At 46.3% G+C, this 26,690-nt stretch overlaps 1 protein-coding gene across 1 annotated transcript; it reads right to left on the bottom strand.

The window, feature by feature from the left end:
• Positions 1 to 21,590: 21,590 nt before the first annotated feature.
• PtA15_2A882 (uncharacterized protein) lies at positions 21,591 to 25,602 on the bottom strand (the record flags this gene model as incomplete). Its single annotated transcript, XM_053166948.1, has 6 exons — positions 21,591 to 21,932; positions 22,001 to 24,016; positions 24,262 to 24,317; positions 24,420 to 25,050; positions 25,139 to 25,456; positions 25,543 to 25,602. 6 exons carry the CDS (start codon positions 25,600 to 25,602, stop codon positions 21,591 to 21,593), a joined length of 3,423 nt encoding a protein of 1,140 aa, XP_053018120.1.
• Between the last annotated feature and the right edge of the window lie 1,088 nt (positions 25,603 to 26,690).

Raw genomic sequence — 26,690 nt, 5'->3', positions numbered from 1 at the left:
CTGTACAGGTACAAGAAGGGTAACTCCATCATTATAGTATGGATTCATGTGGATGATGGGATCGTGTTTGGCAACAACGAACCGGATATTGAACTTCTAAGACAGAACATGGACCGAAGTCTGCGCCTCAAGTGGGATTCAAAGCCTGAAAAACTCGTTGGCATTCGACTTGAGTACGAAGATGATGCGATATTTCTCAGTCAACACATGCTTATCGACCAGCTAGTAGAAAAGTACAGGAAGGAAGTGAAAAAACTCTTGATAACTACTCATACCCCGCTGACTGGCGACAATCTTACAACTTCGTGGGGGGAACCGGTTTCAGCAACACTATATCAATCACTAATAGGCTCAATAAATTACCTGGTGTTGGGAACTAGACCAGACATAAGCTTCGCGGTTAATTACCTTGCCAGGTTCAGTACAAATCCTAACGACTCACACTGGGAGGCTTTGTCACATCTCGTACAATATATCTACACGACACAATCGAAACGTTTGAAGCTATCGGCATCGGGAGATGAAATGACGACTTGGGTGGATGCGAACTGGGGTGGAGAGTTTCAACGATTGACATCGGGTTTTGTAATCACTTTGTTCGGTGCTCCGGTGGCCTGGGGCTCCCGGAGGCAAAAGGTGGTGGCAACATCGACATGCGCAGCTGAATTCATATCTCTAGGTCAATCAGTGGATTTTCTTCTTTTTCTATTACCAATCATCAAATCTCTTGATATCGACCCCAAATTATCGATAAAATGCGACAACAGAGCGGCAGTCTTAATCTCAGATGATAACGCATCGAAGGGAAGAATGAAAAGCCTTGAACGTAATTTTTTCTTTGTTAACGACGCTGTCCGCGAACATCACATCAAGCTTGACTGGGTTTCTACCGACATCAACATCGCGGATTTCTTAACAAAACCGGTCAAGGCAACAATTCACTCAAACTCAATGAAAAAATTGTTTCCGTAATCTTCCGACTTTGTTCCCTCACTTGTCTATGTTTTCTTTCATCTTTTTACCAACTCCAATTATCTTCTGTTATGTTTTTTTTCTTTTATATCATGTTTTTTAGAATCTTGTTGTTAGTTGTGTGGAGTTTGAGGGGGGGTGTTGAGAGTTGGGGTGTACAAACTCCACTTTTGGAGTATGGAGTGCTGAAGAGGCGGTCGGGGAGGAGCAATGTAGACTCATGGGTTTTTCTCTCGACACAACAGACATACCTCTTTGACCGGGAAAATTCCCTGAGTTCAAGGAGGTGTACATACCTCCAACCACAGGAATCAATCTTCCTGTTGGGGTTATGTACACCTCTTCAACCGGAGGAATCCCTGAGGTCAAGGAGGTTTACACACCTCTGACCGGAGGAATCAATCCCTCCTGTCACCGTCGGATTCATGTACACCTTGCTGACTGGATGAATGCCTCCATTTGAAGAGGTGAGTCCACTCAGCAAGCTGGATATGTGACCAGCTTGCCGGGAGGACCCCCCTTGCCAAGCTGGTTAAGCTCGCTGAGACGAGGGACCACTCCTAACAGGCCCTCTCAGCCCAGCAGGCCAGGAGGATGCTTCTTGGCAAGCTGACGTACCAGGTCGCCGGGATGACTCCTCCCAATGAGCTGGATACATATGAATCCAGTTTGCCAAGAGGACTCGGCCCAGTGGGCTGGATACATATGTATCCAGCTCGGTGAGGAAGGTCCTCCCAGCGAGCTGGAGACCTCCCTTGCCGAGCTGGATATATATATATATATACAGCTTGCCAAGAGGACTCCTCCCAGCGAGCTGGATACGTCTTTAACCAGCTCGCCGAGGGGGGTTCCTCCCAGCGTGCTGGATACTTATAGTTATGTACCCAGCTTGCTGGGAGGAGTCCTCTCGGCCAGCTTGATATATATATATAAATAAATATATCCAGCTCGGCGAGGAAAATTGTCTCCCATGTCCACCCTACCGTTCGGGCGAACGTGAGGGTGGACATGTCAAGCACAGGCCCTTGCGAAATCCCCCACCTATATTACAGGTGTAAATGGGCCATCGAAGGGAGTCCCTTCGATGGCCGGGTTGTAATGGCCATCAAAAGGAGTACACACTCCCTCCGATGGCCGGTGCAACCCGGTCATCGAGGGGAGTCTACACCCGATGGCCAAATTGTACTCGCCATCGAAGGGAGTACGCACTCCCTTCGACAGCTGGGTTGTACCGGCCATCAGAGGAGTGAGCGGACTCCCTTCGATGGCGGGTACATCTCAGCCATCGGAGGTAAACTCCCTGAATGACCGGGTTGCGCCAGCCATCGAAGGGTGTAAGCACTCCGTTCGATGGGTGGTGCAACTCAGCCATGAAGGGCTTCCATGGCTGAGTTGGAACAGCCATCGAACACAGTGCTTAATCCCTTCAATGGCTGGTGTAACTCAGTCATCGAGGAGAGTATGCCACCTATGGCTGAGAAGTACCCGCCATTGAAGGGAGTCCGTACTCCCTTCGATGGCCGGTACAACCCAGCTGTTGAAGGGAGTGTGTACTCCCTTCGATGGCGAGTGCAACTCGGCCATCAGGTGTAGACTCCCCTCGATGACCGGGTTGCACCGGCCGTCGGAGGGAGCGTGTACTCCTTTTGATGGCTGTTACAACCCGGCCATTGAAGGGAGTACACATTCCCTTTGATGGCTGGCACCACTCGGCCATCGAAGAAAGTGTGTAGTTTGACTCCCTTCGATGGCCAAGTTGTACCAGCCATTGAAGGAAATGTATACTCCCCTCGATGGCTGGCACAACCCAGCCGTCAAAGGGAGTGCGTCGCCCTTCGATGGCGGGTGCAACCCGGCCATTGGGGGGAGTCTACATATGTACTCCTGATGGCTGAAATCTACCCGACATTGAAGTGAATACACACTTCCTTCGACGGCTGGGTTGTATTACCATTGAGGAAAGTACACACTCCCTTCAATGGGTGGTACAACTCGGCCATCGAAGGGAGTGTGTACACCTCTCCATGTCTGGGTCATACCGGCCATTATGCACACATTCCCTTGATGGCCAGTACAACCTGGCTGTCAAAGAGGATCTCCCTCCAATAGCCAAGATGGGAAATGAGGTTATATACACATGCTCATTGCCCAACCACATATGTACTTCCACCATCTGCAGGTGAAGACAGCTGCATCTAAGCACCTGTAATCTTGTCCACCGCAATGTTCGGCCAAACTTTGCGGTGGACAAGTGCACGGGTTGGACCCCCCTTGTGCATTCATCAAGGCACACCACTTTCTGGGGGCATCCCCACCCACACCCCCTTAAGAAAAGGGGCCTGCCTGGAACCCTTTCAAGATTCAAGGGGAACCAATTCATCTCAAAATTTTTGTATCTGGTGTCCGGCCCACCTCTGCCTCCCTCATGACCTTCGAGTTGTCACATGAGGTGTAATGGTCCGAAATCCATGATATTGGGCTGTTTTTTTGTTCAACAAGACACATTTCCTTTCTCACTTCACAACAATTGCCAGGTGGCCTCTTGTATGAATATGAGGTTTCATGTGGACTTAAACCTGGCAGACACTTGGGCAATACCCATATAGCCTGAACAAGCAAGGTGCAATCATTAATTACAGCGCAAAATGTTTGTTTTAAGCTGAATGTGACTAAAAGATGGCAAACTCTGTAGGTTCTATTCCGGACTGTTTGACACATGCTGAAAATGGGATTTGGCAATTTTTTGGGTACATTTGTCATCAAGAGCAGTTAGTTTGTGCAATTTCCAAAGAGGTAATTGACACCCAAGGGAAAGCAAGTAATCAGATGATAAATATAATGATGTGAGCATCACAGAGTGATAAACTCTTGCTTCAGCTTGGCACAGAGAGACTTCAATCCCTCACAAATAAAAGGGACTGCGGAAACATGACTTGGAATTTGATTTAATTTGGTAAAATTGGTGACCATGTAACACTTTTTGGCTTGCTTGGCTACAAGCACATCTGCAGTCAGGGTATGTTTGATCAGATATTATACACGGAAAGTTAGGATGGACTAGAGGTAAGATTCACATAATGAGAATTCACTCATGAATATATTACATACTGGAAGAAACTTACATACATCATACTTCCAACAGGTCTCATGATGAGTTACGCATGAGGATAAAAATGAGTTGCAGTTGAAATTGGCACTGACATATGACTAACATCAGACAAGTTGTCTGACAGAATTATGGTCTGGCACTCTCTGGAGAATGCGACCATTCCCCCCCTGGTGTGTAGGCTTCAGCCAAACTTCAAAAAAAGATACGTGTACACAAGGAGTTATTTAAATTTCTCTATTCTGCCATCACCAATTTTGCTTTTTAAACACCTGTACAGCATTGATATGGGTTTAAAGGTGTCACTACACATATTTTTGTTGATGCATTGAGCCAGGGTAGCTGTAGGTAGGGGCTGTAATGTTTGGATACATACATAAGCTCACTGCCAGCATAATTGGCTGGGTTGAGGTTATCCCAGTTAAACTGGGATGCACTCAACCAATTTAAACTTGGGTGATCTCAACTGATGAAATATAAATCCAAGGTACCCCCATTGGCTTTATATTGAATTGGTTGAGATCAACCAAGTTTAAATTGGTTGAGTGCATCCCAGTTAAGCTGGGATGACTTCAACCCAGCCAAATATGCTGGCAGTGGAGGCGGCTTGAAAACCCCCTTCTGGGTTCCTCAGCTCTTGCTGAAAGTCGGACTCACACGGCCATTTTTAAGCTTTTTAAGCTTACTTTTTTATCAATCAGCAACACCAATTGTAGTTGGGGCATAAAACAACGTGAACCGGGCTATTACATACATACTACATAGCATGTATATATATATGTAGCTTTTGTTTTCTTCATTGCTGTAGATTGTTGTACACCACGGGTGCACTAAAATTTTTCAAGGTGGTTCTGAAGACCAAATTGGTTGAAGAGTGCTTTTTGGAACGAAATTGGTCTGAATTTGGTTCAGGAACCAATTTAGTTACCAAAATGGTTCCAAAAACCATTTTGTGAGAGAATGAACACTATCCCCACAGAAGATTGGTTTTCAGAACCAATCTTGTAACTTTTTCCCAGATGTTGTGGGATTGGTTCTGGAAACCAAAATGGTTGGTGCAAAGGTTATCAAAACCAAAAGTGTTGGTGGAGCGGTTCCCAGAACCAATGAAAGTTCCCAGAAATATTTCTTGGAACCATCCTTAAGTACGTGGGCAGGCTGCGGGCCACGCAGCCACTTAAAGTTATACCAATGTTTATGTCCGACCGGAGACTTCCAAATATCCCCCCAGTTACTTCCATCTCAAACACTTCATTACCTTTGTCCCTCCTCTCCACCTACCAAGCAACTCCCTCAACTTGACTTCCGCTAATTGAAGACCCCTTCTCTCTTGGTTTCCGTCTCGTTTAGATTGGTTAATCTTTGGGACCCGTTTTCACTTGTGGTGTCTCCGATCTGAGTAGGACACTGACTTCTTTTCCTGACAGGGGCCTGACGATTGTCGACTACAAGCTCAACGTCAGCCCCGACCGGCCGGCCAACAAGCTGCATGCCCGGGTGTCCAAGCGGCTCGCCGCCTGCTGCGAGCGCAACGGCGGGCTGTACATCAAGCTCGGCCAGGCCATCACCATCCAGGCCGCCCTCCTGCCCCCCGCGTACTCCCACGCCCTCGCCCGCATCTTCGACGCCGCCAGCCCCATGCCCTTCCATCTCGTCCGCCAGGTCTGCAGCCACGAGCTCCCCGGGGGCATTGACCACCCACTTTGACTCCTTCGACCCCGCCCCCATTGCCTGCGGATCAATCGCCCAGGTACATCGCGCGACTGTCAAACTCAGGTCAACAACCGACGAAACAAAAAAAAAGAAAAATATATGTACTATGTGGTTGCGATGAGAGACGGAAACAAGACAATAGAAAGACGGATCCTTCCGATTGTTATGATAATAGTTACCTTATTTACGAACCTCTACAAAGAAACACTCCTTTAGACAATCTATCATTTCAAACGATTTCTCAGATATAAATAGTTCCCTCAAATTGTAAAAACTTTCCTTTTCTCAAGAGACTTATTTTGTTATTTCCCTTTATCTTACAAAAATCACCGACAAAAGAAAAACTTAAAAGAAATATCATTTATAATTTCGTGTCTCGCAGATAGTTACAAAGTACCAGTGTGTCAAAATTCAGAAAGTAAAATAAGTCAGAAAGTCAAAAGTACAGAAGTATAAATTCAAAAGTAGCGGTGTTCTTTACATTATAAGTCTATCATAATCAAAAGCCGAGTTAGAAAGTTTATCATAAATAGAATTTTGTCTCAAAGCATATCTGCAAAATAAATCTCTCTCGTATACTACTGTGATTTTCAGCATTTTCCATTAGTCAAAATTCCGTCCTATTCTCTCGAAAATCTACAAGAGGAAGGTTCCGACGCATTGGGATCTTCCACACCAAATTCAGGGTGGTTTTCACTGACAACATCTCCAAACCATAATCCCACAGCCTTCTCCTCCTCCCCGTTACGTCATACCACTTCATTAGACCGACTTACCCCCGACTCTCTGACTCATCGTTCTCAAAATTTGAATTTTTCCCGTGACGCTCCCCCACATCAATCGTCAAATTCAAATCTTTCTTCTCACGTTCGAGGGGCGTCTTCACCTCTCTTGCGCACCTTCGGTCACCGATTGCCAAATCATTCTCTTCTTCGCTCTCGACTCCTCCATTCTCAACTCAGACGCAACGCACAAGAATTATCGGACGCGACAGAAAGGTTTCATCATCAAATCATTCAGTGTTTTACTAACTCTGAGTCTTCTGCACAAATCCCTGTTCTTAATAGTATTCCCATTGACACAAATTCCACCTCACCGATGGATCAGGCAAATCACCAACAAGGTTTGGGCCCGGCAAATGCGGATCGTCAGGATGCATTGGTGTCTTCGGATCATCAACAGGCACCAGGCGGATTGGAACAAAGGATGGATCGTATGGCGACAAGTTTGGAAGTATTGATTTCAATCATGAAAGACACTCACCGACTCCAACATCCTCCCCCGCCAGAGATGTCTTTTGGTGCACCCTCCGCGGCGCCTTTCATGGATGGACCGAATTTTGCGCGCTTGGCTTTTGGTCCTAATCCGGCGGCGCCAATTCCACAGTTGGGCGAGGGCGAGACTTATCAGTCGGCAGGCGGACATCCTCAACAAGGCAGGCCTATGCCTTTCCCTTCTCACGAGCATCAAGCGGCGGATCACAGCAATCAGGAGCAGGCGAGAGTCTATCTAGAACCCCCTAAAATTGCTGAGTTGTGGTTTTCCGGAGATTCTAAACAGTTGGCTCCCTTCCTTCAGCGAGTGAGAGATTTCTTATATCCTCGAGAGGCGTTCTTCACCTCCCAAGCTCGGATGATAGTTTGGATTTCGCGGCATTTCGGCTACCAACCAGGGGAAGTGCACGATGAACCGAGCCCGGCGGAGAATTGGTATAATTCGTTGGTCACGATGAATACTCGCGCTCAAGGAATCAGTGATCTGTATGCCGATTTGGATCGGTTGCCATTTTGACACACTAATCTGCTTACGGTAAAATCTTTCGAGGCGGGACTCATAGCGGCGTTTGGGGACAAATTTCAGGCGGACTCCGCGAAAAGAGCGTTGGCGGCGTGTAAACAGGGGAAACAGTCGGTGGCGGAATACAATGCGCGGTATGCGTCATTGTGTCAGATGGTGATGAATACGGAGGAAGCAATGATCAACAAATATGTGGAGGGCTTGAACTCTCTTGGCGGCGCAGCAATTGGAATCGTTGGCGAGGGCTCCGAACAAGTCCAGCAAGACTTCCTCAAATCATTCTCACTCCTCTTCTTTTCCTATTGCTCATCCACCTACCCTATTCTATCAACACCCAAATTCGTCAGCCCGGGCACCGAACGCAATGGACATCGATGCAGCTTCCACTTTTCGGGCTCCTCGGACTCCGGAACAGCGCTTCGAAGCGTTATTTCGCACGGTCTGCATGGCTCAACGAGCCTGTTTTCGGTGTCTTCAGAGGACATCTCCGCCGGATCATACGAATGCGTATAATTGTCCCAACCAAGCGGTATCGGCCCAAGCCAGAAGGAAGTTCGTGGATCAATATCAGAACTCAGTTCCCAAGCAGGTGGCAGAAGTATCCTATGGGTTACAGGCTCCAGGAGAAAGCATCATTAGGCGACGACCTTTGTATCCTGAAGGATCGCCACCGGCTCCTCAAATCCCACAACACCCCAGTTGGACTTGGAATGGAGCGGACACACCTCTTCCTCAGGCCGATCCACCATTGACTCAACCACCACCGGCTCAATCGGAAACTTCATTTGGGTTTGATGAGCCCCAGGATGAACTTGATGAAGTACCAGTCGCTACGGTTCAGGTGCAATTAGATGTTTCTAAGGCGGGTTGAATTTTAATTCCAGTTGCCTTTCAGACTCCTTCAGCGGGATCAGTCATTGCTACGGTTTTGGTCGACACCGGATCCATGGCGAATTTCATCAGCAATTGATTCGTCAAGGACAACGATTTGCACTCTCGGCGCAGAAAGAATCCGATTCGTTGTGTGGGTTTTGATGGAAAGGAAGGAGTGGGCGGTATGGTCACTCATGATTGGGCGGGATCAATCACGGTTTTGTCAATCAAGAATCAACCGGTTCGGTTGAAAAGTTTGTTCGGGATCAGTCGATGCAATTTTTGGCCTACCATGGTTGTATTGGCAGTCTTGGTTCGCATCAGGCAGCTTGCAAGGACATCGGTTCTCTTTAGGTTTGACTCAGGTCTTTGTCATAGATTCATTGGATCTTGGAGGAGGACTTGAAGGTAAAGTCGAACTTTTTAGTTGTATCACATCGTCTCCCTCTCCACTCTTTTCCCTTCCAACAGAATTCCGACAGTTTGCTGATGTGTTTCGCCCGCAGGATAATTGTACCCTACCCCCACATCGCGATATGGACATCCAAATCAATTTGCGAGATGGAGCGGTTCCTCCATTTGGGGGTTTGTACAATTTATCTGTTGTAGAGCTAGCACAGTTAAAGGAATACATTGATGAGAATGTGAAGAAAGGTTTCATTTGAGTTTCTTCTTCTAGCGCAGCAGCATCAATATTCTTTGTGAGAGTACCGGGTAAGAAGCCAAGACTGTGTGTGGATTATAGAGGTTTGAATTCAATGACAGTGAGAGACAGTTATCCTATACCTATTTTGGGACAATTGTTAAATCAGTTGCAGGGGTGTAAGTTTTTTACGAAAATTGATTTAAAATCGGCATTTAATCTGTTAAGGGTAAAAGAGGGTCATGAGTGGAAGACGGCTTTTAGAACGCCTTGGGGTTTGTATGAATATTTGGTAATGCCGTTTGGCTTGGCAAACGCGCCGGCGTGCTTTCAACGGTTTATTCAATATGTTCTCAGAGAAGTATTACATGTATCTTGTTTCGTATATATTGATGATATCTTAATCTTTTTTAGAGACAGAGACGAACATACCCGGCATGTGAAACAGGTTTTGTCGAAACTTCAGGAGAATCATTTGTTTGCGTCACCAGAAAAGTGTTCTTTTTATGCTGACAAAGTTTCCTTTTTGGGGTTTGACATTTCTCCTAAAGGTATAAAGATGGACCCTGCAAAACTCGATACCATAACACAATGGCCATACCCCGAGTCAATATGTCATTTGCAGAAGTTTTTGGGATTTGCTAACTTCTATCGCAAATTTATTCATTGATTTTCGGAAATCACGGCGCCGCTCACAGCATTAACAAAGAAAGGAGTGGATGTATCAACACAGATAAGAAATGAAGAGTGTCGTCATTCCTTTTCCTTTCTAAAGACGTGTTTTACAAAAGCTCCATTATTGATGCACTTTGATTTCGCAAAGAAGAGAATTCTGTTTGTAGACAGTTCTAAATATGCTATCTCAGGAGTTCTGTGTCAACCGGATGAACAAGGACATCTTCATCCAGTGTCCTGTTTATCGCGAAAACTGACTTCTTGTGAATCCTCATGGCAGGTACATGATCAAGAGTTATATGCGGTGGTCTCGGCATTTCAGGAATGGCGAGCGTGGTTAATTGACACCAATGAGCCCGTGGTGGTAATGTCAGATCACGGGAATCTACGATTTTTCATGGATAACAATAATCTTTCAGACCGACAGGCTCGATGGGCTTCTCAACTCTTGTCGTTTCATTTTGTAATTCAACATGTGTCAGGTAAGGAGAATTCGGCAGATCCAGCAACAAGACGCCCAGATTTCATTTCAGATGGTGGGAAGGAGGACTCGGCCAGAGCGATTTTTCAGGAACAACAAGGCACATTAGTTTTGAAGGATTCAGACATGATAAAGGATCAGGAAGTAGCGGTAATTGGGGAGTTGTCTTTGACCTATATGAATAATGAACCTCAAAAAGAAATTGACTATCACATTGATCATATGTTCTGTCAACCCACAAAGAGAGCAGTTGATTTGTTGACGGCAGCTTACAGGAAGGAACCACCAAAAGAAACAGAAGAGGAGGAATCATCGCCACTCCATTATGAACACGATCTTTGGTGGATAGAAGATAGGATTTTTGTGCCTTTGTCTCTCAGGACGGCGATACTAAAAGAATTTCATGACGATATCTCTGCAGGTCATTTAGGTTCTTTGAAGACTCTACAGAATATAACCAGATCATTCACTTGGCCGGGAATTTGGCGAGATGTTATCCAATACACGAAGTCATGTTTATCGTGTCAGAAGGCAAAACATTCTACGCAGCGCCCGACAGGTCTCATGATCTCGCTAGCAATTCCAAAGCGTCCATGGAGTGTCATTGGGATTGATTTTGTAGTAAAACTTCCTCTTTCAAGGAAGTTTGATTCAATTTTGGTCATTGTGGATCATTTTTCAAAGGCGGCACATTTTATACCGGCTTGTGAAACGTGGACGGCTGAAGAATTTGCTTATACGTTTTTAGACAGGTTTATCAGGCATCACGGTTTACCAGATAAAATAGTATCAGACAGAGGTGCAATCTTTGTTTCACAGTTTTGGAAAGAGGTTCAGCGTCTTCTGCGAATCCAACCAGCACCGTCAACAGCCTGGCATCCACGGACTGATGGTCAAACTGAAAGAACAAACCAGACAATGGAAACGTATATTCGACATTTTGTGGCTGATAGACAGGATGATTGGGTTCAGTTATTACCAATGGCGGAGTTGGTATTTAACACCTCGGTTTCTGCTTCAACAGGATATTCTCCATTCTTTGCACAGTTCTCATTCCATCCTCGTCTAAATACTATGACAGGAGGCTCCAGTGTACCAGCAGCAGAAAATTTAGTGGAACAGCTGACAACGGTGCAAGATTTGTTACAGGAATTCCTTAAACAGGCAAAGGATACTCAGAAGGAGTATTTCGATCAGAGATTTTGAGAAGGACCGGGATTCAAGACAGGGGATTTGGTATGGTTGTTGAGAAAAAACATAGCAACAAAACGACCGTCAGGGAAATTGGATTTCAAGCATTTGGGCCCATTCAAAATAGCTAAGTCTTATGGAAACGAAGTGTATCGACTAATCCTTCCTCATGATTTGAAACGTATTCACCCTGTTTTTCATTCATCCCTTCTGGTTCCATATGTCAATCCCAGTTCCTTCCCGGGAAGAAAAGGTCCTCCGGCGCCGCAATTGTGCAATTCTCCCCCAATTCAATATTACAACAAAAATGAAATAGAAGCTATCATTGGGTACCAAAAGGCAGACGAGAATGTTCACAAAGATCTAGTCATGTGGAGAGACGGATCTACGGCAGACAATTCCTGGATTCGGGCAGGGCATTTGGGAGAAACCATGCTTCCATACATAAAGAAATTTCACAATGAAAATGGTATTTCTCCGGTGCGACTCACAGCTGATAAATATGTTATAATCCCTTTGTAGGGTACATGGCAGGTCATTTTGTCAAACTCAGGTCAACAACCGACAAAACAAAAAAAAGAAAAATATATGTACTATGTGGTTGCGATGAGAGACAGAAACAAGACAGTAGAAAGACGGATCCTTCCGATTGTTATGATAATAGTTACCTTATTTACGAACCTCTACAAAGAAACACTCCTTTAGACAATCTATCATTTCAAACAATTTCTCAGATATAAATAGTTCCCTCAAATTGTAAAAACTTTCCTTTTCTCAAGAGACTTATTTTGTTATTTCCCTTTATCTTACAAAAATCACCGACAAAAGAAAAACTTAAAAGAAATATCATTTATAATTTCGTGTCTCGCAGATAGTTACAAAGTACCAGTGTGTCAAAAGTCAGAAAGTAAAATAAGTCAGAAAGTCAAAAGTACAGAAGTATAAATTCAAAAGTAGCGGTGTAAGACTCAAAAGTGTTCCTGAGAACCTTTTGCTGAATGGAGAAGGGGATCATGGAGGTGCAAACTCTGCCCTTCTATACTATCAGATAACAAGACCCACCAAGGTAAGCTTGGCAAGTTTTAATGAAGTGACAGGGTTGGTTGGTTCAAGATGAGCTTGTTGATGACACTGAATAATTTGTTGATATTGTTATTGTAAGGGTTGTTATGTATGTAGGTTGTTTGAATGTATGTAAGGTTGTTTATGTAAATGTTGGGGTGACTGTAATTGGTGAGTAATGAACTGAGGTGAGAGATATGAGAATATGAGAGTGAGTTCAGTTGTTATTAGGGGGGTTCACGATTGGATTTTTGGCTCCTGGTGACCCCATAAAATCTTCCTTGCTGGTGCACAATTTGGGCCATAAAATTACCACCAGAAATGGTAAAACTTTGCTGGTCATCCAACAGGGACCAGCAAAATTTTACGGCACCCCTTCCAATGACCGGTCAATACCAGTCATCACCTGGAATGCATAACCCCATCTGATGGCTGGTCAACACGGGTCATCGGGTCGGGTATGACAGCTCTGTTTATGAAACTAAAGGTCAAAACCGTGAATTTTATATCTAATTAAGGTTTGTAGACCCTTGCACTATAACTGTGCTGAAATAAAACACTGGTAAAAATAATACCAAGCTTGTTACGTGGTAATTAGCCACTACAAGGGTTTTTCTCTCTTTATGTAAGAGGTAGAAGGCTTTATTATTAATAATATCTGAGTTTATTAAAGACAGACAATCACAAAAACAAAAATCAAGGGTTTCCCCTACAAAATAATCAAAATAAAAAAATAAAAATAAAAAACAGCCCAAAAAAACACCCAGCCCAATACCCATCCTCTTCTAGAGAGGGTGCAAGTATTGGGCAGATGACCCCCAGCGCGCCGCATTTAAGGCAAGTTGCAAAGGGGGGTCATCACCTTTCACCCTCAAACTGTGCAAACACAGCAGCGGAGGGGCTTGAGTCAACTCACTGGCTGGAAGTGCAGCACAGCGAGTCGACTGGCGATTCCACTTTGCCAGAGGCCGCTCTATTTTTAGGCGTACCCTCCACCCTCACTTCTCTTTCCTGACCGTCACCCATTGCAAGAAAACACCAAGACTGCCACCGCAAGCCTCCCGACCGTTGCAAGATACTCGGCAAACTAGGACTCCTACCAACAAGCACCCTTAAATACACTTCACCCCAGCCACAATCTACCGCGGCGCTGGGAAGCCCAGAATCCAATGGTGCTGGGCTCACCATTGAGAACACAACCAGGTCTCCAGGACCTATGTAACCTCCAACTAGCCAGTGTTAGACTGGGCTTGCACGTGCACGCGAGCCCAGTCGTAGACTGAGAATCCCGCCAGATGTCTGGAATCCCGCTGGCTTGAAACCAGCTTCAATCCCGCGCGACTTTCACTTGTCCGATATTCCCACCCATCACTCCACACCGCCCGTACACTCCAAATCTCGTGCCTTCACTCCAAACCCCACTGCCACCAGCCATCACACAAGATCACCCGACAATGTCGGGTTCAACTCATTTTGGGCTAATGTTCAAGGTGCTGCTAGGTGAGTCTTTTGTTTTTGTTTTTGCGCGCATTGACCCGCGTCATCTGATGGGACTCGTCGTCGATCTTCTCTTCGCCCTGACTGGCCTCCCTGCTTCTCCGGTTCCCAAAGATCCCGTTCAGCCTCGTCCATCTTCCAAGCCCCCCAGCGCCCTTCCGCCAGTCATTGTGTTCTTCCGCCAATCCAATGCTTGCACTCGGCCTTGACGTTGGCCAACACAATCATCTCGGCGATTGTCCACCACGCACCGCGCCTTCGCACTCGGTAAGCTCCATTGGCTCCTGGGAGTCGAGCCGGTGACTGTTTTCAGTCTCTATCGCGGCGATGAATCATGTGAACAAGGATCTCAAGGGTGATGGGGAGAACTTGGGTTTAGCATTGGGCCTCAAAAAAGACAGGTGAGGCGACATTGGTAAAGTCTGCAGGCCATCCAATTCCTCTGTTTTATTGTTCAGTACTGGAATTCCTGGTGGCCGCATTGCAAAATCCTGCAGACTTCTTGGAATATTCTTTTCGCCCCACATCACCAGCACCAACAGAACGGCCGCTTTGGGGCGCTGTTCGCAGCCGACGCCGCGTGTCGTGAACTCGCTGTGGCACGAATGGACGAGCGGACCTATGGAGATGTTGGACATGAAGGGCGTGGCGGACGACGGGATGGACTTGATCCGGCCGCACATCGAGCGCGCCATGGCGTTCATCGAGGCCTGTCGCGTCGCCGGGGGAAAGGTGCTTGTGCATTGCCTCGTCGGCGTCAGTCGCAGCGCCTCCATCGTCATCGCACACGTCATGAAACATTGCCGGCTCGACCTCACGTCCGCGTACCTCATGGTCCGCTCCCGCAGACTCAACATCCTCCTTCAGCCAAACCACCTCTTCATGTGGAGCATCAAACGGCTCCAAAACGACTTGGTCGCCTCCGCCGCTGCCAATGCTTGTACCTACAGGCCCATTAATTCCAGATTAGTCATGAAAGCTGTACAATCATTTTACACAATTTAACAACATAAATGTCAGCTTGCACTTAACTTCTTGAGGACAGCATCCATCAAGGCTCAAGAACAAGCACAAAAGTATCATCTCCAAACATAGTTTGGTATCCAAACTGGCTATTTTTGGATATAAATTTGAGCCAATAGCATGTAAATCACAAACAAATTGTACGCAGGTAGGCTCTTTGGTGGTTAAATAACTTCTGTGTTGTTTAATTTGAAAGCACTTCCTCAAGAGCATGGTCCTTGGGATCAAGCATTAATTTTCAAGGAACCAGCTCAACTCCATGTGAAGTTGCAATAAACATATTGTAGCACCTAAGGAAACTAAGCTACCAACACATAATTGTGCCCTCATATTCCCTCATGCCATGAATAGCTAGGTCACAAGCAATCCTAAATCAGAGAGTTGATGATAGTAGGAAGTTCAAGACCAATCTATAAAGAGGCGTAGAAAAAAATGTTGATTTTTATTGAACTTGATTCAGGTGGGTGGGTGGGTACTGGGTAGGGTGATCCTCCCCAGGGAGGGAAACTCAGGGGAGGTGTCTCAAGGGGGATGAAGAGTGGGAAGTCTGAGAGATTTGGGGGCTGCATGGGCCAAGTATGTGGTGTGAACTTCACACCACATACTTGAAGGGAGATTAAGCACAAGACTATAGGACTGAACCTGAAATCTGCAGCGGCGAAGCCGCCTTGGCCTCTAGTATAATTATTAATAACAGGGAGTTGAGGCGTAAAAATAGCTGGTAAGAGCTTAAGCTGATTGGCTGCTTGACAGAGGCTGTAGTCTTACTGCAACTATTTTTAAAGAATTTACGCTAAAAATTGCTATATAAGGAATTTTGTTGAATTTAAAGTGTAGATTCTAGTAATTTTGACGTGCTAGGTGGGGTTTTATAAGGGATACACTGCTCTTGAAAGCAGGAGGAGAATATTCACGAGTAACTTACAGGTTATTGTGGGTGAATAGTCTGGGGGATCTTTTCCTGAGGGCCAAATAGGCCTCTATTTATAGAGGGGACTTCAGTGGGCGTAAACACTGAGTCCTTTTCTCCCTATGGGAGTATCCAGGGCTGTAGCCGTGAAAAGGGCTTGGCTGTGGGTATTTTAATTGTATTAAAATAGACTAATTTCCCTGACTCTGTCACATGACATGTTTATAACCAATTGTCATGTGAAAGAGCTTCAGTAGAAGTCTACATAATACTTTCACAGGGTATTTTTACACGAGTAATATTACTCATTATTGTACAACAGTTTAATTTTATGTACTTTAATTGTTTTACTAATTTTTTGTATGTAATACTATTTTTGGGCGCTTTCTGTGGCCAATTCTAATTTATACAATTAGCACATGAAGGAATAGGAATAAGGGGGTACTTTAAGTGGGTGACCCCCCTTAATTTATGATGAGGAATCTGATTCTGCAATAATAATTTAATAATTATTATTATTTACTGAGTTATTGCAGTCTTTTGGATACTTGATGTATCTCTAAGGCTGACAGGGTACACACTCAACTCTTCCCCAACACCGGTGATCGGACACACGCAAACACCCCTAACCTGGTAATCGAGTGGATACACACTCAACTCAATGACCCGGGTTGGCCATCGACTCCACACACTCCACTCGATGACCTAGCCGGTCATCGAGTGGATAACTACATACTCGACTTCATAACTGGACCGGGTCATCGAGTGGGTACACACTCCACTCGATGACCCGATCGGGTCCTCCATACCGACTCGATGGCCGGACCAGGTCATCGAGTGGACACATACACTCCACTCGATGGCCAGACCGGGTCATCAAGTGGATACACACTCCACTCAATGACCAAGCCGTCATCGAGTACACACACCCCACTTACTCCACTCAATGACCCGGTCCGGCCATCGAGTGGATACACACCCCACTCAATGACGGCTTGGTCATCGAGTGGATACACACCCCACTCGATGACCGGCTTGGTCATCGAGTGGATACACACCCCACTCGATGACCGGCTTGGTCATCGAGTGAATAACTACTCCACTCAATGACCCGGTCCGGCTATCGAGTGGATACACACTCCACTCGATGGCCGGACCAGGACATCGAGTCGAGTAGTTATCCACTTGATGACCGATCCGGTTGTCAGGTGGATATTCACTCCACTCGATGTCCCGTTCGGTTCATCGAGTGGAGCGGGTAGCCCACTCGATGACCAACTCGGTCATTGGTGGAGTAGTTATCCACTCGATGACCGGGTTGGTCATTGAGTGGGGTGTGTGTCCACTCGATGACCAGCTCGGTCATCGAGTGGGGTGTGTATCCACTCAATGACCGGACCGGGTCATCGAGTGGAGTAAGTGGGGTGTGTGCACTCGATGACGGCTTGGTCATCGAGTGGAGTGTGTATCCACTCAATGACCCGGTCCGGCCATCGAGTGGATCCACACCGATGACCCGGTCCGGTCATCGAGTGGAGTGCGTACCCACTCGATGACCGGGTAGTGGTGATCCACTCGATGACCCAAAGGCATCGAGTGGAGTATGTATCCACCCAAAGACCAGGTTGGTCATTGAGTGGGGTGCATGTATGGGTGTTTGTTGACCCCATGATTGTGAGGTGTGTGAGATTGATGGCCGGTCTTGACCCGCCCAGGTTCATGGTGTGATGGGCACCAGTACGTTTCCTTTGCTCAGCCAGCATAAAATCCTCCTGGTGTGAGGCTAAAAATTTAATTGCGCAGCGTGCGCATCTCTACTGGTGAGGTGATAAAAAGTTGCTGGTGAAATCCAATCGTGAACCCCCCTATTGAGTTGGTAAGGGTTGTTATAATGTGTAAAGGGTTTGGATGGTATGTAATGTTGTGGGGTATGTGATAGGTGGGTACTGAACTGAGGAAAAGACAACTGAGGGGGGGGGGGAAGAGCTCCTTATATAGACAAATGTGAGGGAATTTAGCTACAAGGAAGCCCTGTATGAGGGATTTTAGCTGCAGGGAAACTGAATGAGTGAATGTGGTTGGTCAGGAATGTACATGACGTGTAGAAGGTACAAACATCTGAATGAGTGACTATGATTGGTCAGAACATGAGGGATTTAATGTGGTACTTCTATGATGTTGCCTGCAGCTGTCAGTTGTGAAAATCCACTAGTTTAGAATGTATGTATATACTATGCAGTGCAAATGAGTATGTGTAGCTGTCCTGCAGCTGGGTTGTGTATGTAAACGTGAGGTTGAAATAGGAGGTGAGGTGTATATGTAGCTTGGAATGTAACTTCTAGTCCTGTAGAGTCCTGTCCTTGTGCCAAAGTCCATGATTTCTGATGAATGTCATGTAAAGAAAAGAAAACAGAGAATTTTTTTATTTTTGATGTAGTGGAACCTTTCCGTCTACCACAGCGGTGTTCTTTACAGCGACCCTCAAGGGCTCCGCCACACCCGTCACCGTCAAGGTCCAGCGGCCCAACATCCCCATCCAGATCAAGCTGTCAGCCCCTCCAACCCCCCTCCACCCCACGCACACTTTCTTTTTTGTAGAGACCTGTTCGCCTACCGCAGCCTGCTGTACGTCTAACAGAAAGTCTTTGACCTGCCCGTGTACTCCATCGCCTAGTGTAAGCCTCCCACCCCCCGCGTGCTGACAGATGCCGATCGCTTGATCTTCCCTGATCAGAAGCAATCTTTTGAGTAAGCATCTCCATACTTATCTACAAGAAGGATTGGGCCCTGTGGGATGGAACGAGCTGAGGAGTGTCTCTTATGCAATACTGTCTGTTCTTTACCGTGCTCTTTACCGTTACTTCCGCGGCTTCCACTACTTTAGGGCTGCATTATTAGCTTTTTTCTGCTTCTTGTGTTTTACTGTTTGGAGCTCGATGTTTACTGCTTGCACTGCTTGCTACTCAATGTACTTGATAAAAAAATACTACAGCTATTACTGATGTACCCGTTATAAACCATTGCACCTAGTAAAAGAGAGAATCCAACAATCTACCTTCTTTCAAACCATTCTGCCAACAAAAAATGTTTCAGTAAACATTTGTCCAAACTAAACTTGATTACACAAATATTCTCTCTAACCAATGATGGTTGGAGGAATATTTCTAGCTACCAAGATGGTTCTTGAAACCATTTGGCCAACGCATTCTGGTTATACAAACAGATCAGCCAACATTTCTGGTTATCCAAACCAATTAGCCCGCCAAAATCAGCACCAAAACCATTCGGCCAACCGATTGTGGTTATCCGAACGGATTTGGCAACCAAAACGGTTTTTGACACTAATGGCCGGACCAAATTGGTTTTGAAAACCATTTGAAGTGGTTGGAAGAATATTTCTCCGACCAAGATGGTTTTTGAGATATTTTCAGGACCGCCTGAGGCAGTTCCGAGAATATTTCAAAAATATCTGAAACCGGTTAGTCCGACTCGTTCCTCAGGACGTCCAACACGTAGTGTATTGGAAATATTTTGAAAACCATTGAAATTGGTTTTCAAAATATTTTTTTGCACCCGTGGTGTATTTCTTCATTCGATTCTCGCTGTTTCATTTCTCTTGAAATACATATTCTCATTGTCAGGCTCTACACCACGGGTGCACCAAAAGTTTTTGGGATGGGTTTCAAAACCAAATTGATTGGATAGTGGTTTTCAGAACCAAATTGGTCTGAATCTGGTTTGTGGACAAATTCCGTTGCCAAAAAGGTCCCAAAAACCGTGCCGTGAGAGAAGGAGCATCCAGATGGTTTCAAAAACCATTTCAAATGGTTCTGGAAATATTTTTCAAACCAAATTGGTTACCAAAATATTTTTAAAACCACCTCAGGTGGTTCCAGAAATATTTTAAAAATATCTGAAAATGGTTAGTCCGACTCGTTCTTCAGGACGTCCGGACTCAATTAAAAAAAATATTCTGAAAACCAATCAAACTGGTTTTCAAAATATTTTGTTGCACCCGTGGTGTATTAAGGTGGACCTTGCTCCCCCGGCACAGTTGTATATACGGACTCTCACGCGTGCTCTCCCATGATCTGCTGACTCAACCTGACACTGCCTCTCACTGCCTCCTCTGTCTCCTCCGCCCGGAACATTTCGATATAAATATGGCTTGATAAAGTCCACCAACCGCTGGGTTCGTCGACAGCAACAAATCTTCCACTCCGATAACCAACCTCTCCCCGCGGCACCTGCGAAAAACCCAGCGAATCACACGATCAAAGATGAAACTGCTCATGCTCATGATGATGACGGCCTCACTCCTGGCCGCAACCGTCGCGCCCGGAGTTGTCCACCTAGCGGAGCGTGCTACAGGTCCTGGCACTCCTTGTCAGTCGCCTCAACACTGTTAAAGAGACTCAGTTAAGGCGTCAACTCATTTGACGGTACAATTACTGTAAGCTTGACATTCGTAGTAGAATCAAAGGTGTTGAACTAACAGCTCCGCGTTGCGCATTTTTCTAGCTTTGCGGTTCTCAGGCTCCCCCGATCTCACTTAAGGAAGCTCCCAATGCCTCAAGCAGTCCACGTACCCTTCCGTCTTGTCTTGTCCTCCCCCGCCGCTCAGATCGTCCCCCCCCCCCCCCCCCTTTGCCGGTTTCTGCCAAACTCCAATGTCCCTCACCTCCAATCTGCCTCACGACTATTTTATCAGCCAGAAGTATGACAACTAACACGATAATAGTCCCCGCATGAGACCCCGAAATTTGTATCTGTTGTATTTGAAGAATGCTTAGATACATACAATTATATCGTTGGTTGGAAGTTTTGATCGTGATCGAGCTCCAAACACAGCCAGCATTGGGTATTCTCACTCGGCTGGACTGGTTAAGCTGCGTCAGAAGAGAGGTGTAGAAAGTGCATGATCAGAAAGCACATTTAAGTGTTCTGAACGCATACATGTTTCCCACCAGATTGATATGGATTTGGCTGGTAGTAGCGTGTTGGCCTCTTTCGCGGAGTGATTTCCTTTTTTCAAAACAGATTATCAACATTACTGACCGACAGGACACTTCAGGGCCACCAGTACTATGCATGAGACGGGACCAGTGATAAATTGTTTTAGATGGTTCTGCCTGCCCCAAGAGTGAGATTTCTTGATCAATCTGGATATAGAAATTCAAAGTTGGTGAAGGGAAGTCAAGAAACTTGAAGAACGTATTCCAAATGCACAAATAATCAACCCTCAGACAAGACGAAAAGAACCTGCAATGAATGATCTTTTAATATGGATAGCAACTAACTTGCGTGTTGAAAATCAACGGAAACCTGTCACTGCTTGTTTGTTGGGGCAAGTTGTGATGTTCTTTTACACTACGGAGTTGTCTCATTAGCGTGTGGGATGAAGTCTCCTCGCACCAACTTTGTTTTGATTGTTGAGGTTCTCCCTTGATACTTCTTATTCCTGGTCTTCCTTATTCCCTGAAATTTGGTTGCCATTCATTCTATTCACCTGCTTAGTAGGACAGTGCAGAAAACAGGTTTGTATGGATGCAGCATAAACAAGGATTTTGAAAAATGGAAATGGCCTCTCGATGGCATCCGTGTACACAAAAGAAAAGGGGGCTAAGGTGAGAGATGAACAGGAGGTCTAATAATCGACGCCTTTCTTCAGAACTTTAGCGACCAAGCCTTGACCGATACCGTCGCAGATTTCCGCGAGACAAGCATCGAGATCAAACGCCGCTTTACGTCTGCGGCCATCAGCATTAGCACCACCACCACCACCGGCAGACATCTTGCTAGGATTAGCGGTGGTGTTGGTCGGATGAACAGAAACGGATGCTTCATCGAGCGGCTTGGCGAGATCTCCGGATTGCCGACGTTTGGAACTTTTAGATCCTCCGGCGAGAATTCGCTGGTCAACCACACCACCAATGAGTGGCCCCCCGAATTGATCATAGAAGAACTCGATCGAATCTCGATAGGTATGCTGTGAAAATACAAGCAGGCTCCCCTTAACTTGAGAAAAAAAGGGATAGGGAGGGGAAGAAGACAGACCTGCAATGCTTCAAAGAATTCGAGAACAGGGTCGTCATCGATTTGGGGTCGGGTCTCAAGCGCAGATGCCGAAGAAACGGAGTCCGGACAGACTCGATCGACGGATTGATGGAGACGAGTCGAGCAAGAAAGGTCAAGAAGGAGATGAAAGTCGAAGTGCGTAAGCGGACTTTTGAAGATTGTTTTGGGCTGAAAGCTGACGGAGCCAAGTTCTATGCTCGGCTCAAGGACCTCCAAAGAGGCACTGGCAAGCGCCTGGAGCCGATCTGAGATCAATCGGGTAGGACGTAGGATGCTGACCGCTGTCCTGCTCGCCTCTGGATCGCCACGTGGGCTTAGCAGCCATCTCGAACCTTCCAGGTCGTCTTCAGTCGCAACAAAGTAAGTATATCGATGGAATCCAGGATCCTTCTTGCGAGTTGCCTGGAAGCTCTGTTGGGCCGCTTTCACGGATTCAACGGGAAAGTGAGTGAGACCGTTGGTAGGCAACCCGATTGATGATTGAAGCGGGATCATTAAAGGTTGCTTTTTCCAGTCCCAACATTTCAGAAATCTCAGAAAGCGTATGAATCCTGAAGATCCTGTTGTTGGGGGAAGCGCGTCCTCTGGAAGTAAGTACACCACGGAAGTTAGCAATTCGACTAGCTCGACCGATATGTGTGTGGAAAGTAACATATGGGTACTGAACCATCGCTTGATCAGTCTCACAGTATACGTAAACGAAGGGAATCTTGTCTGAAGGGCAGCGATGGCATCGTGATGCTTCCTCGAGTAGACAAATGTCTTACGATAGTATGCAAGTGCTTCGACTATCCAAGAAGTTTTACATTCTGGGGCCTCTCTAGGATCGTTACTGTCGATAGCCAGAGCTTCTTCCAGTAACATTTCTTCCCGCTCGTAACAGACCATCAACTTGAAAGCATGGCCTGAGGAATGAAGAACATCCAACGTGACGTTCTGGCAGATGGGAAGCACCTTGTGATCAAACACCATCGTGCACTCGACAACTTTCTCTGATTGGACTAGCCCTTCAGCGATCTTGACAAGCAGTGCCGCTTTGATTTTTTGGATGGCTTCTAAGCTCTCTGGCCACTTCCCCGAGCTTTCGAATTTCAATTGACATAGAAGGCTTGGTAGATACTTCGTGGTTAAAGGTTGATTGGCATAGTGTTTTAGACGACGAGGGCCAGGAACAAATACCGAAGAATAGCGGAGATACTCGGAATCAGGCTGCACGGAGGTGATCGAGAGAGGTATCAAGCCGTTCTCCTTCAGAGTCTTTAGTTCTTTGGTAAATTCATTGAAAATCTTCATCACATGGGTAAAGCCGAGCTCCTTGGGATCTTTTTCGTAAATCTTCGACAGCTGAGTGGGATTTTCCTGAATGAAATCGTCAAAGTCGCCGATGAGGTCCCAAACGACACGTCGATCGTCTTTGAATTTGAGCTTTTCGATCAGGACCCAGCGTATGATCTGTTTGATAATTTGCATACGTTCAAGCGGATTCCGAACTTCCCAGTTGACACATTGTTTGATCGAACCATCTTGGAAACGTCGTAAATCAGATCGATCACCCCAAAACTTGCAAAATTTCTCGAGTTCGAGTGGGGATGAATCTGGCGAGGGGCCATATGTGACCAAATTGAAAGCGTGAGCTGGGTCTAAGACCAGTCCCAGCTGCAGGATAGTAGATTCATTTGGAGTAAGACGAGTCGTTTTCGAGCGAGTCTTTTCAAACTTCAGTGATGTCTCGGGAAGCTGGCGGAGAAGGGCAAAACCTACAACTCGCTTTCCAAGAGCAAGTTGAAGATTAGTCGATAAGACCTGTAGGGTGGCATGAAGAGTTCTCCGTTCCTCTTCATGGCACAACCTTTGGATGTCCTCGTCCGATATTCTAATGACAAAATGATTATCAAAGCTTGAGGCAAAAGAAGATGAGGGCCGAGAAAATACTGCTCCGAATACATCTTTGTCACTTTTTAGCAGTGATGCAGTCCGTTGTGCAGCAGCACAGAGCTGTCACAAGACATAAAATGTTAGTAAGAAACTTCTCAGGCGGAGAAACTGTAAGAGTGACATGATGCATACTAGTTTGAGTGTGGCTAATGGGATCCCCGTAGTCAGGTTGATCATGCCACTCGGGTCGATGAGTGCCGAGTCAAACACATTGAACTCTTCTTGAGCAAACTGTAACGCAGGGTGAGGGAGTTATTATCGGTGAAACATGCGTGCGTGCGAGAAGAAGACAATTAAAGACGGACGGGATGAGTATCCTCCATTGCTTTCATCCTGACGATGGATTCAGGGTTCCATTTGGCTAGAAGTGAGTGGGAAGAAGGAAACAATGTTCACAGGATCAGGCATCGGCAAAAAACAACCAGCAAAGTAAGTGGAAAAGGCTGAAAGGGGGAATACCTACATAGCCAATCAATTACATGTTTCCAGAGCGCAGCTGGATCAGTTTGTAAGATTGTCCCGCCAATGTTGGCCTTCTGCCCCCCTTCACGATTTCCAATGAGGACATGGGCCACGAGGAAGTTGACAAACCAGCCAAACCGAGAAAAGCCGAGCAAGCAGTGATCGACTTGGGTTGATTTGGCCTGCTTATAGAACACTTTACGTTGGGCCCAGGCTTTCACGAGCTGGCACGTCTGATTGAAGGCCGGTGATTTTACAGACAGCTGGGTGAAAAATGTGTGGTGTTTCAGGTTGAGTTCACTCGAGTCCATTAGGATAGACTGGTTGTAGTCTGGAGACGCATTTAAGGTCGACTTGAGGTTGTCCTTGGAAGGTGCGAGTTTCGCGAGAGGAAAGACTGATTGAGGGTAAGAGAGTATCAGGCGGGCAGTCCAATTAGATGCCGATTTTGAATCTTTCGGGGGCCGGATATTGAGGATCGGTTTGAAGGAATCGCCTTCCAGGAAAGAGTAGCTGAACTCGTAATTTTCGGAAAATGGAGACTTTAACAGCGATTTGGAGATATTGGCTAAGTAGTGGGCGCGTTTGTGGAAATATCGATTCGACTGGTAATCCTTTTCTTGTAAGACACCCTAGATATTCAAATGATTCGAAAATAAACAACATCAGCCGCGAAGTCTTGGTCACAGCGTATCTTTTTGAGAAAAAAATGTCACTAACCAGAGGAATTTGGACAAGCAGATCGATTATGGCATGTGGATGCTTTCTGGAAGGAGTTACTCCATTTTTCAATGACCAACTTCCGACAATCTCGACCTCCTTAGGAGGGATGAAGACGACCTTCCATTGTACAGGATCGATCGGATCACTCAGTGGAATGCGAACGCCACACTTTTGCAACGACTTTCGTGATGTTTCTAACGGGACAAGCTCACTAGATGGGATTCCGAGTAAATGTTCTTTGAGAAGCGGGAAGAAAGTTTCGAAGTCTTGGAATTTCTTGTGGGATAAGCTGATTGTTTGAGTCAAGGACGAGACCTAGAAACGTTTGCAGACGACGGAGTTTGCATGAGTAATGACGAGTCAAGGGACAGCAGATGGACAGTAAGCCCGGAGCAGCTTACCTGCTGAGAGAAGTTGAATCCAGAGGTTGGCAAGTGATACGCAACTAGGGCATCATCCATCTCGTCCACTAGTTCTGGGTTTGGATGGTGTGAATGCTGGTGTTCTTGTTGGTTTTGTTTTGTCTTGACATATTTTCGCAGGAACCAACTACCCGGAGTTGAGGTTTCGACTGTATTGTGATGTGGTTCGACTGCGGCGCAGCTGAGGAACTCAACCAGGCCGATGTCAAGCCAAAACCAATTGACCCGCCCCGAACTTAGAGCATCCACCCTCGTCTCTAGGGTTCCGATCCGGACCCCAAAGATCCGGTGCTACCCGACCGGATACCGGGTCGAGTCGGGTCACGGGATGGCTCCCAAGATACCGGGTATCCGGTCGGGTATCTGTAAAGCAGAGGAGCAGAGGACAGGCATTTCATTTATTGAATCCTCTGTTCAAAATAGCTTTTCCCTGCCTGAAGGCTAAAACTATTGAAGTCGCCGATCAGGCTGGCGTTTTGAGCGCCTGCAGCCCATTCAAGGTAGAGGATCGATCCGTCTGCTTGGGCAATCAATCCGAATTTCTCGTACCCTTTGGAGAATGGATCTAATCCGCCTTTGGTCTTGTCAATTTTTGTCTGCCATCTTTAAACTTTAGAATGCTGATTCATATACAGCAGTGGTAGTCAGTAGTACTAGGGGAAGGAGGGACAGTCAAGACGAGTCACTTACCGAGCCTCAATAGTCTGAGCGAATGGCTCTAGCCTGGGTATTCTCCTCAGCACAGCGACTGTCAGTTGAGTGAGATGGATGCTCTTACCAGGGGTCGTTGACCACCAGCTGAGGTTTCCCCGAATCACTCGACATCACGGCCAGCAAGAATATGCTATAGAATTGTGGTTTCAGCACCATCCTCACGCGTCGACCGTTTGTTTTTGGAGTCTGAATTGATGACAATTGGTTCGGGGTCTTCTGCAGCGCGTTTAGGGACCATTTCCCGGTGGTGGCGGTGATCAGAAAGCACAGATTCACCATCACCCATCAGAGCCTTTAGTAGCTCAATTTTTGGCCATACCCGGCGGGTACCCGGCGTCGGAGCCGGATACACCGGGTACGGATCTTGGGAAGGCGGTACCCGGACCCGGGGCACCGGATCGGAACCCTACTCG

The sequence above is a fragment of the Puccinia triticina genome, chromosome 2A, assembly GCF_026914185.1.
Source record: "Puccinia triticina chromosome 2A, complete sequence".
Taxonomy (NCBI): domain Eukaryota; kingdom Fungi; phylum Basidiomycota; class Pucciniomycetes; order Pucciniales; family Pucciniaceae; genus Puccinia; species Puccinia triticina.
This window is presented reverse-complemented; position numbering and strand designations above follow the sequence as displayed.